The 20,595-nt window shown below is 40.4% G+C and overlaps 1 protein-coding gene across 1 annotated transcript in view; it reads left to right on the top strand.

Annotated features, from left to right (window-relative positions):
* Positions 1 to 213: 213 nt before the first annotated feature.
* The window catches only part of LOC109888983 (VPS10 domain-containing receptor SorCS1), a 51,056-nt gene continuing 30,674 nt past the window's right edge, over positions 214 to 20,595 (top strand). Inside the window, exons 1-8 of the mRNA XM_020480128.2 lie at positions 214 to 1,206; positions 7,731 to 7,798; positions 9,561 to 9,660; positions 10,046 to 10,204; positions 11,074 to 11,147; positions 13,885 to 13,949; positions 14,988 to 15,106; positions 15,308 to 15,397. Coding sequence (XP_020335717.2) covers positions 427 to 1,206; positions 7,731 to 7,798; positions 9,561 to 9,660; positions 10,046 to 10,204; positions 11,074 to 11,147; positions 13,885 to 13,949; positions 14,988 to 15,106; positions 15,308 to 15,397 — 1,455 coding nt within the window. The 5' untranslated portion in view covers positions 214 to 426. The remainder of the gene's footprint in view (positions 1,207 to 7,730; positions 7,799 to 9,560; positions 9,661 to 10,045; positions 10,205 to 11,073; positions 11,148 to 13,884; positions 13,950 to 14,987; positions 15,107 to 15,307; positions 15,398 to 20,595) is intronic.

Genomic DNA, 20,595 nt, shown 5'->3' with positions numbered 1-20,595 from the left:
ATTGAGGGCATTATTTACAAAGCATATATCAGTATGTTTTATAGGCTACTCCTTAATGAAAATATGACTGAAATAATACTCCATGTATCATTTTCCATGTTATTCAGAGAAGAACTTCCACTAAACAGTAAGACCACTTTATTATCAGGGTTGCTATCATGTTAAAGTACAGGGGATAGCTCCCTTTTCTCCTCTCTCCAAATGAACGTCTAGTCGGATTCTGGCTATTCTCTCTCCTATCATGACCGAATCCAACCGCCAGCTCCTCCTCCGGTGCATCGTTTGCATCACTACTTCTGTGAGCGCTTCTTCGCACACTGTAGCAACCTCCGTTCCCGAAGCGATTCAGCGGATAATAATCAAACCCTAAAAAGTAGTCTAATTATCTTCAGGTTATAATTCAAATCGGACTAACCTAAACTAGGGATGGAAACAACTGTCGGTTGCTGCCCTCATTGGCTCATTGCTATGTGGATGTGTCTTTTTACCTTAACTTCCACCCTGGACATGACAAAAACAAATATAAGGTGCATTCCATCAAGCCAACTCTCTGTTATCAAGCCGGCTCCCCGGGAACTCTCGAAAGTGGGATTTGATCCATTTGGAAAGGGACCAGAGGATGAAGCTGTGGGGGTTGCAGAGAAGTCACCAGGTTGTCACCCCTTTAAGAGCAGCTGTAAAAAAGCCAATGTTGCGGAATATTTAGCGCGCGTCTCCGGTGATGGCGAGGCAAGAAGTTCAGTCCCTGAATCCGAGCAACCGTTTGTAAATAAATCATACAGCCGTGGATTAGAAGAACGTCGGCTCGTGGACAGTTCTGAAGTGCTCTATCAACATAAAAGTGGCTCGGGCATCACCTCCAAACTCACAGATAGGCCTATGCCGCCACCTGCCACCCTCAATAAAGTAACCGTCAATAACACTAGACATAATACAATTAATCGTTTTGGAAGAGAAAATAGACTTAAACGACATGAGTTATCAATAAAGAAGGCCGGGGCAAGTTTGAGGAACCTTCACCGTCGACGAAAGCGCAGCTTCCAAACCGCGGAGAGCAAAACATCTTGGTCCGGATTCGGATGGAACGGTGAAGATGCGTCAAACCCCGGGCAACATGAGTTGAAACTTAGTAGTTCTACATTCGCACTCACGGGGGATTCAGCTCATAACCAAGCCATGGTGCATTGGTCCGGCCAAAATAGCAGCGTAAGTGAAACTTGGCTATGATGATTGCATCCTTGCATTATAGCGCATGGCATAATCATTTTGAATTTATAACAGTTAGCCTATAATGTTTTCTGCCTCTTAAAATTTCATTTTAGGTGGTGGACATGGTCTTCTGAAGGGTCTGATATGTAATTAATTAGTTGTGTGTAGGCCTCTAGTGTAAATCCTGGCACTTGGAAAATATTGGGAGGCATTGGGAGAGCAGTGGGCAGTGCAGACCAGTGCACCAGGCGGTTCAATGAGAGGATGCTGAAGAGCTAGATTGACGAAATAAGAAACACACATGTGCACACACACACGCGCACACACACACACACACACACACACACACACACACACACACACACACACACACACACACACACACACACACACACACACACACACACACACACACACACACACACACACACACACACGTTCACACTCTCACACATACACGTTCACACTCTCACTCACGATCAGTGTGTGATTTTTGTTATTTTACCTCTGCTGTACATGTTCAAGCTTCCATTGTTAGCCTATTTACATGCCACTTCTCACAAATCCATTTGTCAAAAGAAATGCTTAACAGCAACCCAGACCTGTATCCTCAAAATATCAGGCTAATGGGAGTTAATCCCTCATTAGATTGGCATCAAATGCAGCAGACCATTGTGGATTTCTCTTCAAAGACCGCATTTGTAGTGGAACAGTCTATTTCTTAAGGTGATGCTAGAACTGAAGCAGTGTTGTCCCCCTGGGTGTGTTATATAATTCAGTGCACATCTCATTTATATTGTTTCTATTTTGGATACTTTTGTACATACTTTATTGTTCTAATATGTGTATGATTTTCATCTTCATTTAGCAGTGGATTAGGATCATACAGAATGAGTGAGATCATACTCTACCTCCCATCAACTTTCCTTAATTGTCATGTGGATATTACAACCAATGCTTCATTATACAAGGGAGGCTATGCAACCTTTGCTTGTTCACCAGATCTGATCACGAACAGATGGCTGTCACTTACATTTGACATTTTAGTCATTTAGCAGACGGTCTTATCCAGAGCAACTTACAGGAACAATTAGGAGTAGGTGCTTTGCTAAAGGGCACATCGACAGATTTTTCACATAGTCAGCTCAGGGATTCGAACCAGCAACCTTTCAGTTACTGGTCCAACGCTCAAAAAGGGGTATGGCATTAGGTGTGATCCCAAAATACATTTCAAGGTGTAAATGGGATGTTATATGGGATATTATATTGACAGAAGCGAGGGCAACATTTGCACCTTTTTTTCCCCATCAGTCTTTACTTTCGCCTTTGCATTAGATGCATCATCCTCTTTATACTAGCTATTATAAGTCATCACCATTATTACACGATCAACCTGCATCAGCACTCATTCTTGCTTTTTCTCTTGCAACATCAATCTACCAGTCTCAACGTTACATTAGCAACACCAGAGTTGTTCAATTGACATCTTCAATGTTTTACTGTGACTCATATTTTGGAGACTTCTGTTGGACCTCAGTCCTGCACTGAGTGTGCTGCAGAGAGGGAACGCAGGCTTTTAGACCTCAGCATGTCGCCTAAGGGTCACTAGTAGGGTTGCAAAATTGAGGACATTATACAAGAGTCATTCTGACTACTACATTTGTCGTCACACAGGACCACGTGCTGACACAGAGTTTTCACAGGCTGGCAAGCTATGAGGTTAAGGTTGACTTAAGGTTGACTCTCTCAGGCAGGATGGAAACGACTACATCAACCATGATCCATTGCTAGTTACCACTTTCACCATGATCCTGAACAATGTTTTTGGTGCCATTCAGCCCCATTCAGCATTATGGCTTACTTTAAATTAAAATACTTCCGGCTTCATGCGCTATCGGGAGTTTTCCATAGGAATACATGGATGCTACTGTATCACTGTCTACTGGTTTTAATGTCTATGGTCATGGCTCATGTCCTAACCTCAAAACAAATTACGAAAGTAGATTTATAGCAGAGGTATTTCATGGACATTTGCTTTGGTTGCAGCTCTAACAAAATGTGCATCTAATTAGCATGAATTATATCAAAGTTAGACAAATGTCATTGCTGGTGATGTACAGTAGCTTAGAGTTTGTCAACAGAACACACACAACCCTGCATCTTTATCTTTAAGCATCCACATTTCAGAAGACATTTATATGAGTTAAAAGTGTTTTTTTTTAAAGCATCCTCTGCTCAGCGGGTGCTACTTTTGGGCTGGGTAGAAAACAAACTCACTCGATGTCTAATCTTGCCAGCATTGATCAGAGTTCCCTCATGCACGATGAAGTGTCTAGGCTCAGCAGGCTGCCATAGTCTGGCTGGAGAATACAGCTGCACTTCATTCTTTTTAAGAAGGAGTTACTACGGCAAAAGCATACATTCAAAGAAGAAGTGAGGGGCTTCTGATGATTTATCACGTCAAGAATCAACAACAAAAGAATGTCTGCCATAGGGGTGTTTGTAATGCCTCTTTAATTTAGGCTTTTCTTAATGGTATGATAGCATCAGGGTATCCCTAACATGGTGACTAACTATATATTCTTGGTACCCAATTAACATTATATGGTTCACTGAGATTCAGGGAAACATAGATCAAAATGGATATTCAATTGCAGATGCAGGATTTTAATTTGATCACCGTGTTGCAGAACTTTCCCGCAATGTAGGAAATTGAAAACTTGTTGTGTATTTGAGGTTTAAAAAGACTCCTGAATTCTGTAATTTCCACTTTGACAATTCAGCCTTGATTTTCCCCCATGAAAACAAAAGCCCATTAAAATCCACATAATACACATTTCCTGTCTCTGCAGGATTATGTTCCTGCTGTGGCAAACTGGCTCAAATGAAGCTCCTACATCTGTAGTGGTTGCAAATGTAATGATCGGTCATTTGGATTTTGGTGTGCAACATTATTTTAACATGTAATACATGTTTAGGGTAGATGTTTTCTTTTTATGTTAAGGCCAGTTTGAAGGAGTTTTACATGTATGTGCTGAATATCCAGCTAGTTTTACTGTATCCTGAGTAGCTACTCTCATATTTACAGATATTCAAATATCTTTTTGTTCATGATAAAGCTCACAGTTGACAGTAGTGAATGTCAGAAGATACTAATATGGTTGGAGGAGGCAGATATGACCGTGATCTAGAGTATTCTGCTGTTGTCGAGTAATCTTACCTTTAGCAGTCATGGTATGGCATGCTTTGGAAATCCTGGTGGTTATGAGAGTCATGCGAGTACATTAAATCATTTATCTTTGCAATATACAGTACTACTGTGATGTCACCTTAGAATTCATGATCCAGTTGACCTGTTATCCATGGGAGAGCAAATAGCTCTGACGTCAAACAATCCAGCCCTAGCTAACATCTGGTCTACCAGGAAACAATGTCTGTGTGGATAAAGAGATATAAATTGATGTGGCAGACAAAAGCAAGCCAATAATACATGTTGAGGTTGTATGGTTGAGAGCACTGAGCTTCACATGCTTTTGCTCGTACCAACAGACATAGCTGGAAACAGAAATGATTGTTTATGCATTTTATTCTTACAAAAGGAGGTTCACCCAGTAAAACACAGGAAATAAGTCAGATTTGAATGTATAACTGTGTGAATAGCTGATGATACGAAACTTTATACTTTCAAAATTCCTAGCTTTTAATGTTAATATCATTATGAACCAATAGAAACATCTGTTTGAAAGTTAACACCTGCTCCACTCCCAGGGAATCTGTCACAATTCTTTAGACTTATTGTGTTGGACTGCAAATGCTAATTTACATCTTATATTAATTTGCCAAAATGTACTGTACATTTCTAAGAATGCGGGTGGCTACTCAATTGCTATTAAGCACTAAATTGTATTGTGACTGCAGTGTAACAATTCACATCTGTACAGTAAGGGTTAACATGAGGGGAGAGACTTGAGCTGGCTTGTTTCATCAGCATCATTAGTGTTGTAGTAGTGGAAATAGTTTGTGAGATAAACTCTTAAAAGCCAAAAAGGGTAATGTGTTAGTTGTGCTTTTCCATTTATAGGGTACAAATAGAAAACGACCCTATTAATATTCTGATCAGTTACTTGGGTAACAATTGCTTTTATGGAGTCATCCATCTATTTAATTGCAGTGGGTAAATATGTCGACAGTTTTATTGATGATGTAACTTAATTCCTGAAGCTGATAAGGCTGGATCAGGGAGTCACTGAGTCTGGGAATGAATCGTAATGTATAGTCTGTCTTGCATTTAATTTGTCTCTTTCAGGTGCTCCTCATCCTTCACTAATAGAAAGTTCCCACCTCCACCCTCTATCCCTTATCCCTCCAACCGTCTTAATACAATGCCTTCATTCCACCATGGTAATCTCCTCATACTAAGCTCGTTTAATTCACTATAAAACCCCTTTCATGCCTCAATAATGATCAGATTCATACCAATGCATTCACTCTCCAACGGTTGAGATTTACACAGGGCTTGGAAATCATTTTTCTTATTCTCCTATGTCACATTATTTTTTTGGGAGACATTTGGCGCTAACATGGCATGATGAGTGTTCGACATGTTAAAAGCTTTCTAACATCTCATCTTTGTCAAGACGTGGAAGGGATGGATCTGTGCACTTATTTAGAAAACTGATAAAGTATAATTCCTGCCATGCCCTTTTTTATCTAGGAATTTGTAATGTATCTTTACCCCAACCAAATCCCTCATCTACACATTTTAGCTTCAGAGCATTGGTGATTTTAATAGGTTTGTATTGCTCTTGGGGGTTCAGAGTTTCTTCATGACTCTCTCTAACACTAATGTTTATGGCTACAGTAAGATAGCAAGTAAGCACCCAGCCCATACCCCCTGTTTAACACAGAACAATCTCCAAAATTAAGTATCTATGTATATTGATGCCTGGTACATTAAATATTGACAACATTTAGAGAGCTTCAGTGTGTACTTTCAACTAGCCTAACACCTCTAGTTTTACAGCTGGCACTTGAGTGGGTGCAAATGATTTGAGACTTCCACTGGACCTTCTCCAAGTAAATGGTTAAATTAATGACTATCCAGGAGACGGGAAGTAATTGGCTCTACTTTCCAAACTGCTCTAGGTCATTTTATTGTGTATGACAATGTCCAACAGATTGGGACTTTTGGAAGTTATAAAGGCCATGTTATTGGTAGACCATTAATCTCTACTTCCCAATCCGCAGGGTTCTATATTTCTTCCGTGTTTACAAGACACTGAGATTATTCCTCACTACACTTTTGCCAACCACAATATATACACGTTTTCATGAAAAGAACCATATTTCTTGGTTCATTGTATCAACTAAAAGGCCAAATAACAAAGAAAATAAATGGGTACAATTGGGAAGAAAAATGGTCCCAGAAGATAGGTCATCTCCAAGGAGTAGAAGACCTTTACACTGGTTTCTTATGCAGTGAACCATTGAGACCGTTGCATAATTTAGCATGTTTTCAAATGGCATTTTTCCATATTGTCTTCAAGTATCTAGTGCGGGAGGAAAGAGACATATCAATCCGTTAACATTGGCTGATATAATTTTAATGAAGTGATACACAGACTTTGATTTAGGTTCAAACAAACGCTGAATAGGAAAATAGTTTCTCCTTTCCAATTACAATGGGGAAAATAGACCTGTCCACAGAGAGCCATGCGTTAACATCTGGAACAATTTACGTGACGCCTCGCAATTTATGTGTCTTAATACCTATTAAGTAAAGGCTTGTATAACATCCATATAACAATGGGGTTCTTTACGATCTCCTCAAAAATGATGTCCATGATATTTACGAGGAGAGCCTTGCTGTGCCTAGGATGAACGATAGATGCATTGTTTACTTATTTATTCATTTATTTATAGACCACCGTTGGTAGTGTTTGCCATGGAAGAAACACGCTGAGCCCTAAAAAAGCACAACATAGCGCATTTTCCCTGATTTACCTTCGTACAGAAGATGCACCATCCTCATGCAAAATTATGCCTTGACAAGTCCTCAGAAGTTTGTTTGGGATTTGTTTATGTGTATGGCTGTTGACACAAGCGTCCATATTAAGGCTGATGTGTTGCTAGCTGCTGTTGTAAAAATGTATGATACACACTTCCTAAGGCCATCCTGCTCAAACCGCTTCCAATGATAAAAATAACAACATTTGTAAGTTTATTTTCTCCCTTATTTTGTATTTTAGGCTTATTTACCACCTCAATAGGGAAAGAATGCAAAATAGGCAACTCCCCACTGGGCACAGATGTCAATTCAACGTTTATTCCATGTTGGGGCAATGTAATTTCATTGAAATAATGTGGAAACAACGTGGATTTAAACAGTGTGTGCCCATTCACTCATTACTTCAAGTGCCACCATAGTGCCAGATGAAATGATGCACCTTAACAGAGGGTTGTCTATTACTAGTATTTTCTAAAACTGTACGCTGAGATGGGAACTTTGTTCTGTTTTGTAGGTGATTCTAATGCTGACTAAGTACTTTGACTTCAGCCTTGGCAGTGTCACAGAGAGCTCTCTATGGAGGTAAGGAGTGGTTCAATTAATCTCGGTCTGGCTTTGGTGTTCATGTTCAGGACCAAGAGTTGCTCTTGATCATGTGACCATGGGCCCGAGAGATTGCCTATCACATGCTTAGGAAAAACGAATGGCCCATTTGAATGTTGCATGTTGGTTATACAAGTGTATAAGAGACTGGGAAGCAGGGAGATAAGAAACAGAGACAGTACACTGGGAACATTGTGTTCAAATATTGCAAACTAGTGTTGTACTGTATGTTCCTGAATGTAACATATTAACCCTTCTGCTGTGTTCTGATCGAATTGGACCAATTTACAAGTTTTCTCTCTGAAAAATGTAGTTCATTTAATCTGATTGTCATAAGGTTCCATGACTTTGTCCACACAGAGCATCTGAACATTTTGATGATTTTCATTCAATTTTGGGTGTTTTATTTAACTTTTGTACACCTGTGTTGTTCCCAGTCAAAAATGACCAGTCATTAGAAATGAATGGGCGAGGCTACAATTAGTGTATAAAATTGAGTTCAGGCACATGCCCATTCATCAGATGGACACACTTCCTCTCCCAGACCCTCACATGCATGTGTGTTTGAGCACACACACACACCTCACTCCCCTTCTTGGCTTCCATGGCAACCCCCACGGGAACCTTTCCCCAATAGAATCTTTCCCCCACGGGAACCACACCTGTTGGCATTCTCACAAACAATCGCGACATTGTTTCAATAATATAAATACTTTTTCTTGCAGCTCTGGTATATAAAGCTTTTTTGAGGCCTTGATCACAATTCATTCTGTGGCAGCACAATGACCAAACGATATAATGTATTTATTTATTTTTATTTCAACTTTATTTAACCAGGTAGGCAAGTTGAGAACAAGTTCTCATTTACAATTGCGACCTGGCCAAGATAAAGCAGTATGTATTGATCATATCTTTGATCATGACACTGGTGAGGAGGAGAGAGTCCTTGTTAAACTTTGACACAAAGTAGTCTGTGATAAATAACACAATATGTTTCATCTCAGTATTTGTTATAGTCAAAATAATCCATACATTATGCTTTTTTTAAAACTCAAAAACAAGTTGTATGAGCTCAGTGAGGCCTACAGGCCATAAATAGCAAATAGAAGTTCAGAACTTGTAATGTTCACAAGAATTTAAGTTGATAAAAAGATCTAACACAACATTAGGTGATACTATATGTATTATTATGGATTTATAATGAGCTATAATGGGGCAGTCATTTTGGACTGGGAACACAGAATAAATGAACATGAAACAAACACAACAGGAGGGTTAAACTTGAAATATTTCTGACATCCAGAATATACCAGATGGCAATGTGAAATACACATTGCTTCTGGAGTAGCTTTTCTAATATCATTACGTAACTGTCTCCAACTCCAACACAGTTGTTTTCAAGCTTGGTTTTGAATATTAGCGAGAAGCAGGGTAGACATTTGTAATGTATATTGTGGTGTCAATGTTTTAGGACACATGTTTTAGATGAACTACAAATCATATAATTCCCTTGTGTAGTCTGTCATACATATATCCATGTTTATTATTATAATTGAACAATTCTCCATTAAACTAGCAAATTGCATCGTTCCAGTTCCAATGTTCTGCTTGCCTGCGAAAGCCTAATGATACCGTCACTGTACTGAACCATAGGTATTATTATTGATATTGCTCTGTGCTCTCAGACTCACGATTTAACAGTAGAATAACTCATTTAGTTAATCCCCTAATTGAATTCTAGGTCAACAGACTATGGAACCAGGTATGAGAAACTTGATGAAAAGGTTGGGCCAAAAACCATACTAAGCTACTTGTACGTGAGTCCGAATAACAAACGAAAGGTACGTACTCATACATGTACCTTACCATAACCATATCTGTCATGTCCTAAAAACTCTTAACAATAGTAGAATTATCAAGTTGAATCATTACGAACATGAATGGAGAATAAAAAATTATCTTTGCTAAATGTTGTGATTTATAAAACACATACATACATGCCTGTTAGATTTTAAAGATAATATCAATCTTATTCATACTCTCTTGTGTGGCAGCATTTTTATTTGAATTACTACTAATATCATCTCCGTTTATATAAAATGGTCTTCACCCTCAGAATATACAGCAGACCTAACAGACAGCACACCTAATGCCTTGTGGATGCTGTCAAAGCAGGAGGATAACTCTCCCTCCTCTCCTCTCCTGACCTGTCCTCTCTCATCTCAGATCATGTTACTGACCGACCCGGAGGTGGAGAGCAGCCTGCTCATTAGCTTTGACGAGGGCGCATCCTATCAGAGGTACCACTTAGCCTTCGACATCCTCAGCCTCCTCTTCCACCCCGAGCAGGAGGACTGGATCCTGGCTTACAGCCACGACCAGAAGGTAAGAGACTCCTGTCAATTAGAACTGAGGAGTGAGGACGGGGGAGAAAGCACACACACAAATTGATTGATTGAGCCAAGGGTCTTGTTAATGTCAGGGAGTCTATTGACTTTAACAAGATGTTTACTTCAATGGTAGCTGTATGCTCTACATGTATGCTTGTTCTTGCATTAGCATCACTTTCTCCCAGAGGGGAAAGCACCTCTTTCTATCTGTATATACATTTAGTTGTTTGCTGTATTGTACAGTGCAATAGCACTGTAGAAAATGATTGTATTGTAAAATAGTTCCTTATGTGCGATGTGCTCTCAGATGATGTAAAAGTCTTATCATTATGAATTAGGCTGAACTCTGAAAAGAGTTGACTGTTATAACAGGATGGATGACATGTCTTTCGAGAGCTTGGATAACAGCCCTACTCTGCTAAAAGAGGGAGCTCAATAGCATAATGCAAAGGGATTATACTGATGGTTAAGTGTGTCGCTGTCAATTAGGAACAAATCCTACGGAGGTAGAGAGGTACCACTGGGAGAAGCTGATCCAAACGAGCTTGTCATAATAAAAACTCTTTGAAAGTGTATTTCAAATATAAAGTACTATTTTCAAATCTTCTTTAAAGCTTCAACTGTACAGCACTCAACAGAAACATTCAAACAAAGTGCAAAAAGGGGGAGAAAAAAAATGTCAATATAATTAACATTTTGTATGGGCCTCCATTAGACTTACATGACAGTCCCTAAAATAGAGGGAAAGAGAATTCTCCAGGTCTGACATTTTCTTTGTTTTAAGTCTTAGTTTGAACTCTGGAATATTATTACATTTTTTTCTCTCCAGATTTTCTCAAACTCTGGGATGTTCTTTTCTTTCAGCTCTACGTCTCTGTTGAATTTGGAAGAAGATGGCAGCTCGTACATGACAGTGTGGTCCCCAACAGATTTTACTGGTGAGAGTATAAATGAGTCTTTTCCACCATCTTTGGACACATTCTTCAAGTAGTAGTACTACAATTTCATAAAAAGTACCAGTCTTTCCTCTACTGACAGTATTCTGAACTGATAGCCTATCAGAATTGTCGTATTGAATTTAGTCTCCTGCCGGTACCTGAGTTGAACTCAATACATGGCATATAGTATGTACAATTATGGTCCTGATGAACACATGAATAGTTGAAATAGATATTCTTACACTCTTTTATTAAGGTCCAACAGTTGTGCTTAAGAAATACTGTATTTAGTACTTGTCACTAATCTACATTATTTGCCATGACATACAGTATCTTAATGCAGTAGTCCCTGTTGCCAGATAACGATACTATGAATATGTGTAATCACTAAATCATTTATATTTACAAGGGGGCAAGGGAGATCAATACTTATTGGGTGATCGGGCAGCTTTTAACATTTTGATAAATAATGCCATTAGGACAATGTCATCTCTTAAAGTGGATGAGTCAATTAAAATACATGAATTAGGTCATATTTCACATTTACTAATATTGGGCCAAAATTTGACAAAAACTTTTTTCACAAACTGTATCACTTGGGAACAAATGATGATCAGGTGCTTTTTAGCCCAAGACAGGAGCCAAAGAAAGATGCAGTGGAAGCAATGTATCATCGAAGTAAAGTCATTATTGGTCTCTTGTTTTGAACAGTTCATATATTTGCCCTAAGATTTCCTGATGGAGTTGATACCAGAGTAGAGCTAGATTGAATATTGAGTAACACATTAGCATTTTAATTAGTTACAGGTATACGATGGATTGATACCAGTTTGCATGGAGGTTTTTGTACAGGTTGTACTGTATGGATTATTTAGAAAATTGTTGCATTCAATTCTATTCATAAAAAAAAAATAAAAAAAAATAAAGAGTTTTCCAATTGGTAGTTATAGTCTTGTTCCATCGCTGCAACTCCCGTATGGACTTGGGAGAGGCGAAGGTTGAGAGCCGTCCGTCCTCCGAAACACAACCCAGCCAAGCCGCACTGCTTCTTGACACCCGGAAGCCAGCCGCACCAATGTGTCGGAGGAAACACTGTACACCTGGCGACGTGTCAGTGTGCATTGCACCCAGTCCGCCACAGGAGTCGCTAGTGCGCGATGGGACAAGAACATCCCTGCTGGCCAATCCCTCCCCTAACCCGGATGACGGCGGGCCAATTGTGCGCCGCCCCATGGGTCTCCCGGTCGCGGCCGGCTGCGACAGAGCCTGGACTCAAACCAGGATCTCTTGTGGCACAGCTAGTACTGCGATGCAGTGCCTTAGACCGCTGCGCCACCCGGGATGCGCTCCTTTTTATATTATTGATTAAATATTTGATTTAGAGGTTTACTTTAGATGGCTTGGGTTTACGTATCTATTCTATATTTCTTTGTTGTTTACAACTTCTATGATCCTGCTATTATTGCCATCAATTATAAAACTGTCCTCTCTGAGGCAAACAAAGGTGTACACCCTCCTACCAAACATATATCTGTTTTGTTTGTGGTATGAATATTACATTCAGGTAGGGCATGCATATTTCAGCAAGGAGAAAATACAGCTCATATCTTCAGTTCATTTGACTTTTCATATGTTTTGCTGCTCCACATAACTGCAGTTTATCTACTGTTAACAGTAGACTCGCCTCGGCAGATTTACACCATCAACCTGTTAACAAGCCTTATAGATCACACAATGCAAGCATGTAGTCCATACAGTCCACAGTGATAGAGGAACATATAAGGAACCTGTTTAAGAACATGGGACTGCTGTTCTCCAATAGAAGAGGATGAAGTGTTTGACAGAAAGTCCATTAAAATAGATGGAGCAGCAAGGCAATTACAGAGTGCTGAGGGAAGCAGGATGGGACCTCTTTTATTATGGCTCAGACACTGACACAGTATAGAAAATGAGAAGGAACCCATTTTCTTCCACAATAGCTGCTATTTATACAACAAGTGGTCACTCTTGTCACTCCGCACTTAACCGCTGCCTCCCAGTTGAGGCTCAATTGAAAAAGCATGAAATGGCTCCGAGGCATCTTCCCTCTGAATTACCCCACAGGCCAAGTGATTGATGGGGCAATGTTTACGGGATTTTTTTGTTGTTGCTGTTCTTTTTTCGCCCATTTCAAGCAGCTAGGTTCCCTATTATAATTTAATTGAATCAAAATGGAAATCCCAAATATTGTCATCCTTCAAATGTCTTCCGACATGACTTTGTCCTCTCAAGGAAGCTGACGTTTTAATAGAAAGGTAGAACTAGCGTGATTGAACAGAGGGGTTGACATTTGTAAATTCATATCTCTGTTCTGAGTTCTGTTTTTGATTCATTTCTCTGTCTCTCACTTTTTTATGACTGTGAAGTACTGTTTTTGTTCACAGGATCCTTTTGGAATAGATGAGAACCAACAGAATGATTATTCATGTTTCCCATACAGTTTGATGTCAGCTTGCCTTTCTTCATCTTGTTGAACTGATTATTTATTTAGGCACACCTATGCTCTTCAATGAACCGATCATATCTAGCTCATGAGCTAAATGTACATGTCATTGATGAAAATGTTGAGATTCTATCATAAATTAACTGATACTATTATAAATCCAAACATAAGGTATTTACCATATAATGCACATATCATATTTGAAAAGATGTTCTGACTTGCAATGTTCCTCAGTTGTCTCTCCTCTCCCCACAGGTCAAAACTGGGTTTGGACAAAGAACCAGGAATGATTCACTTGGAGACAAGTGTTTCTGACAGACGTGAGTCATCATCACATCTAGGACATCACATTCAGGGATTTTATTATTGGGAATCTAGGGATCATTTACACACACAAGTGACATATTCCATCTGCGAAACAGCCTTTACAGGGTGCAAAATTGCAGAGACCTTACCTATAACCATCGTATTTCAAACAGACAGGAGGGAACTTAACACAAAATGAGTTTGGAATACTGCAGCTGTTACTATTGTTTTCAGAAGGGAATAGAATACCAAAAAAACAAAGCATAAAACACGCTTATCTATATTTACACTTATACTTATCAAATTAAATCAAAATGTATTTGTCACATGCACCGAATACAACAGGTGTAAACCTTACCGTGAAATGCTTACTTACAAGCCTGTAACCAACAATGCAGTTCAAGAAATGGAGGTAAGACAATATTTACAAATGAACTAAAGTAAAAAATAAAATATGAAGTAACATAATAAAATAACGAGGCTATATACAGGCGGTACCGGTACTGAGCCAATGTGTGGGGGTACAGGTTAGTTGAGGTCATTTGTACATATAGGTAGGGGTAAAGTGACTATGTATAGATAATAAACAGCGGTAGCATCAGTATTTACTTACAAGGGGGTGCAAAGCCCTAAGCCGTCCTCTTTTATACAATAGTCATCATGTAGAGAGGAAACTGATCTTCAAGTACACATAACTCTCACCCATGCAAATTGGCTGCATCTAGACACACTCGCTACTTTACAATTAAGTTTATTAATTTACTAAGGGACAGTTGGTCTGACTGGGCTCTTAAGTTGGACGGAGTGTTTAGAATGACTGTTCCATAAGGGCTCCAGTGTTAATGTCTTGTCCCTGAGGAGAATGGCTCATTTGGCTAGAGCTAACACAGAGGGACACATTCCATCTCTGTTAATAGTGGAAATAGAAATTGGCCTCCCTGCTCTTCTGCTTTCTACTATCAATGACATTAAATGCTAGTCTCTGATTGAATAGTCACAGAGCACTTCTTTTCTCCTGTTACATTGTAGCAATTATTTAACTTCTGTTATAGGATCCCAGTATATAACATGTAAGCTGCAGAACTGCACAGAGGCCAACAAAGGCAGGCCTTTCCCTGGGTTTATCAGCCCGGATTCCCTGGTGGTTCAGGACCAGTATGTATTCATTCAGGTGGGAATTTTGAATGTTTCTGAGGTAATAAAAAGGCACTAAAACTGCTGTGTGAAATACTATCTTAATGTAACCTTGTAAGGAATAATGACCATAAACCAACAGAGAATGGTATAAAAACGTAAAACTAAGACTGTTACATAATTAGTAGTCTGTCAGCCCAATTTACAGTGATTTACTGTAATAAATGTGTTTCTCTAGGTACCAATGGGTGGCCGGCCTGTCCATTATGTGTCATACAAAAGAAATGCTTTCTTCCCCATGAAGCTGCCTAAGTACACATTTCCAAAGGTGGGTTGGAAATAGTACTTTGACATGACAATACTTGTATTACTACTATCCTGTTATGAATCCAGTGAGCAACAGTTTCTTACCCTTTTGAACAGTTTTGATATCACAACACTGATAAAAAATGTTGTTGCTTTTCCTGCTTTCCCAAGGCCAACTTTAATGAAATAATCAGAAAGAAATTGAATAGAAAGTACACACAGAAAGAAAATATAATGTAACATGTAAAGTGTTGTTTCATGAGCTAAAATAAAAGATCCCAGGAATGTTCCATACGCACAAAAAGCGTATTTCTCTCAAATTTGGTGCCCAAATTTGGTTACATCCCTGTTAGTGAGCATTTCTCCTTTGCCCAGATAATCCATCCACCTGACAGGTGTGGCAAATCAAGAAGCTGATTAAACAGCATGATCATTACACAGGTGCACCTTGTGCTGGGGACAATAAAAAGCCACTCTAAAATGTGCACACAACACAACGCTACAGATGTTTTGAGGGGGCGTGCAATTGGCATGCTGACTGCAGAAATGTCCACCAGAGTTGTTGCCAGAGAATTGAATGTTAGTTTCTCTACCATAAGCCGCCTCGAACATCATTTAAAAAAAAATGTCAGTATGTCCAACCAGCCTTACAACCACAGACCATGTGTATGGCGTCGTGTCGGTGAGCGGTTTGCTGATGTCAACGTTGTGAACAGAGTGCCCCATGATGGCGGTGCGGTTATTGAATGTGCAGGCATAAACTATAGACAGTGAACTCAGTTGCATTTTATCGATGGCAATTTCAATGAAACATGAGGCCCGTTGTCGTGCCATTTATCTACCGCCATCACCTCATGTTTCAGCATGATAATGCACAGCCCCATGTCGCAAGGATCTGTACACAATTCCTGGAAGATGATCATGTCTGTGTTCTTCCATGGCCTGCATACTCAGCAGACATGTCACCCATTGAGCATGTTTGGGATGCTCTGGATTGACATGTAAGACAGCATGTTCCAGTTCCCACCAATATCTAGCAACTTTGAACAGCCATTGAAAAGGAGTGGGACAACATTTCACAAGGCCACAATCAACAGCCTGATCTATGTGAAGGAGATGTGTTGTGCTGCATGAGGCAAATGGTGGTCACACCAGACACTGACAGATTTTCTCATCCACGCCCCTACCTATTTTTTTAAGGTATCTGTGACCAGATGCATATCTGTATTCCCAGTCATGTGAAATCCATGGATTAGTGCCTAATTAATTAATTAAAATTCAATGATTTCCTTTTATGAACTGTAACTCATTCAAATATTTATATTTTTGTTTTATTTTCTTAGTATACAAAACATTAAGAACATAGACTGACCAGGTGAAAGCAATGATCCCTTACTGATGTCACTTGTTAAATCCATTTCAATCAGTGAAAAATAGGGGTAGGGTTGGGGAGAATTGAACCATGAATGTAATAAGAAACCTTAGGTGCTGACTTAAGGCCTGTAGCAACCACTATATACAGTACAATAGAAATTTGCCTAACACCATAAATTAGTAGTATAAATAAACGGCTAATCGCTAACAGTCATTTTTTTATTTTTTTTATTTAACCTTTATTTAACCAGGTAGGCTAGTTGAGAACAAGTTCTCATTTGCAACTGCGACCTGGCCAAGACAAAGCATAGCAGTGTGAGCATACAACAAAGAGTTACACATGGAGTAAACAATTAACAAGTCAATAACACAGTAGAAAACAAAGGGGGGGTCTATGTACAATCTGTGCAAAAGGCATGAGGAGGTAGGCAAATAATTACAATTTTGCAGATTAACACTGGAGTGATAAATGATCAGATGGTCATGTACTGGTAGAGATATAGGTGTGCAGAAGAGCAGAAAGGTAAATAAATAAAAACAGTATGGGGATGAGGTAGGTGAAAAGGGTGGGCTATTTACCAATAGACTATGTACAGCTGCAGCGATCGGTTAGCTGCTCAGATAGCTGATGTTTGAAGTTGGTGAGGGAGATAAAAGTCTCCAACTTCAGCGATTTTTGCAATTCGTTCCAGTCACAGGCAGCAGAGTACTGGAACGAAAGGCGGCCAAATGAGGTGTTGGCTTTAGGGATGATCAGTGAGATACACCTGCTGGAGCGCGTGCTACGGATGGGTGTTGCCATCGTGACCAGTGAGCTGAGATAAGGCGGAGCTTTACCTAGCATAGACTTGTAGATGACCTGGAGCCAGTGGGTCTGGCGACGAATATGTAGCGAGGGCCAGCCGACTAGAGCATACAAGTCGCAGTGGTGGGTGGTATAAGGTGCTTTAGTGACAAAACGGATGGCACTGTGATAGACTGCATCCAGTTTGCTGAGTAGAGTGTTGGAAGCCATTTTGTAGATGACATCGCCGAAGTCGAGGATCGGTAGGATAGTCAGTTTTACTAGGGTAAGCTTGGCGGCTTGAGTGAAGGAGGCTTTGTTGCGGAATAGAAAGCCGACTCTTGATTTGATTTTCGATTGGAGATGTTTGATATGAGTCTGGAAGGAGAGTTTGCAGTCTAGCCAGACACCTAGGTACTTATAGACGTCCACATATTCTAGGTCGGAACCATCCAGGGTGGTGATGCTAGTCGGGCATGCAGGTGCAGGCAGCGACCGGTTGAAAAGCATGCATTTGGTTTTACTAGCGTTTAAGAGCAGTTGGAGGCCACGGAAGGAGTGTTGTATGGCATTGAAGCTTGTTTGGAGGTTAGATAGCACAGTGTCCAAAGACGGGCCGAAAGTATATAGAATGGTGTCGTCTGCGTAGAGGTGGATCAGGGAATCGCCTGCAGCAAGAGCAACATCATTGATATACACAGAGAAAAGAGTCGGCCCGAGAATTGAACCCTGTGGCACCCCCATAGAGACTGCCAGAGGACCGGACAGCATGCCCTCCGATTTGACACACTGAACTCTGTCTGCAAAGTAATTGGTGAACCAGGCAAGGCAGTCATCCGAAAAACCGAGGCTACTGAGTCTGCCGATAAGAATATGGTGATTGACAGAGTCGAAAGCCTTGGCAAGGTCGATGAAGACGGCTGCACAGTACTGTCTTTTATCGATGGCGGTTATGATATCGTTTAGTACCTTGAGTGTGGCTGAGGTGCACCCATGACCGGCTCGGAAACCAGATTGCACAGCGGAGAAGGTACGGTGGGATTCGAGATGGTCAGTGACCTGTTTGTTGACTTGGCTTTCGAAGACCTTAGATAGGCAGGGCAGGATGGATATAGGTCTGTAACAGTTTGGGTCCAGGGTGTCTCCCCCTTTGAAGAGGGGGATGACTGCGGCAGCTTTCCAATCCTTGGGGATCTCAGACGAGATGAAAGAGAGGTTGAACAGGCTGGTAATAGGGGTTGCGACAATGGTGGCAGATAGAACAAAATGTTCATGCATTCAAATGCAAAATGCTAACGGTAGTGCTGACGCTAGCGGGAGCACGAGCTAGCTAACAACTAGTTAACAACTCAACACACAGTAATTATGCACAATAGACCAAAAAACGTAGCTCCACTTAATATGACACAGATGCACACACAATAAACATCAGACATACAGGTATACAGTCCACAGGAGGAAAAGTTCAGCAGGAGGGAAACTGTTGAAGAGCTCATCAGGATAGGGAAAGCACGTTTCTGACCACACAGCATGCTGGGGTCATAGACTAACTGAATCTGAAGTCCTGGGAACCAAGGCTATTGATAGGCTGAACTACATGTAGTGATACGTTTTTAGCGTGACCTTGACCAATAAGAAATTAACAAAACTGGAGGTCGTCTGAATAGGAGACTAAGTTGACCGACTAGAACTAACTTGAAGGGACAGCTATAATCAGCCAACTGAAGCTGACCGTTTTAACAATCAATGTAGATGAAGAGGAGGAGGAGACAGATTAAATAAGGATTTTTAAGCCTTGAGACAATTGAGATATGGATTGTGAATCTGTGCCATTTGAAGGGTGAATGCGCAAGACACAAATATTGAAGTGCCTTTTAAAGGGGTATGATAGTAGGTGCCAGATGCACCTGTTTGTGTCAAGAACTGCAACACTGCTGGGGTTTTCACGCACATCAGTTTCCTGTGTGTATCAAGAATGGTCCACCACCCAAAGGACATCCAGCCAATTTGACGCAACTGTGGGAAGCATTGGAGTCAACATGGGCCAGTATCCCTGTGGAACACTTTCGACACCTCCATTCTCCGACGAATTGAGGCTGTTCAGAGGGCAAAAGGGGGGTTGCAACTCAATATTAGGAGGATTTTCCTAACGTTTAGTATATATGAGAGAGAGAGAGCGAGAGAGAGAGAGAGAAAGAGAGAGAGAGAGAGAGCGAGAGAGAGAGAGAGAGAGAGAGAGAGAGAGAGAGAGAGAGAGAGAAAATCAGTCAAAAGTTTGGACACACCTATTCATTCAAGGGTTTTTCTTTATTTGTACTATTTTCTACATTGTAGAATAGTACTGAAGACCTCAAAACTAAGAAATAACACATATGGAGTCATGTAGTAACCACAAATGTGTTAAACAAATATATTTTAGATTCTTCAAAAAGTTACCACCTTTTGCCTTGATGACAGCTTTGCACACTCTTGGCATTCCCTCAACTAGTCTTGAAGGAATTCCCACATATTCTGAGCACTTGTTGGCTGCTTTTCCTTCCCTCTGCAGTCCAACTCATCCCAAACCATCTCAATTGAAGGTTGACTGATTGTGGAAGCCAGGTCATCTGCTGCAGCACTCCATCACTCTCCTTCTTGGTCAAATAGTCATTACTCAGTTTGGCCAGCTCTAGGAAGAGCCTTGGTGGTTCCAAACTTCTTCCATTTAAGAACGATGGAGGCCACCGTATTCCTGGGGACCTTCAAATCTGCAGAAATGTTTTGGTACCCTTCCCCAGATCTGTGCCTCGACACAATCCTGTCTCGGAGCTCTACGGACAATTCCTTCAACCTCATGGCTTGGTTTTTGCTCTGACATGCATTGTCAACTGTGGGACCTTATATAGACAGGTGTGTGCCTTTCCAAATCATGTCCAATCAATTGAATTTACCACAGGTGGACCACAGGTGGACTCATCTCAAGGATGATCAATGTAAACAGGATGCACCTGAGCTCAATTTCGAGTCTCATAGCAAAGGGTCTGAATACTTATGTAAATAAGGTATTTCTGGTTTTTTTCTGT

Source organism: Oncorhynchus kisutch, linkage group LG4 (assembly GCF_002021735.2).
Source record: "Oncorhynchus kisutch isolate 150728-3 linkage group LG4, Okis_V2, whole genome shotgun sequence".
NCBI lineage: Eukaryota > Metazoa > Chordata > Actinopteri > Salmoniformes > Salmonidae > Oncorhynchus > Oncorhynchus kisutch.
This window is presented reverse-complemented; position numbering and strand designations above follow the sequence as displayed.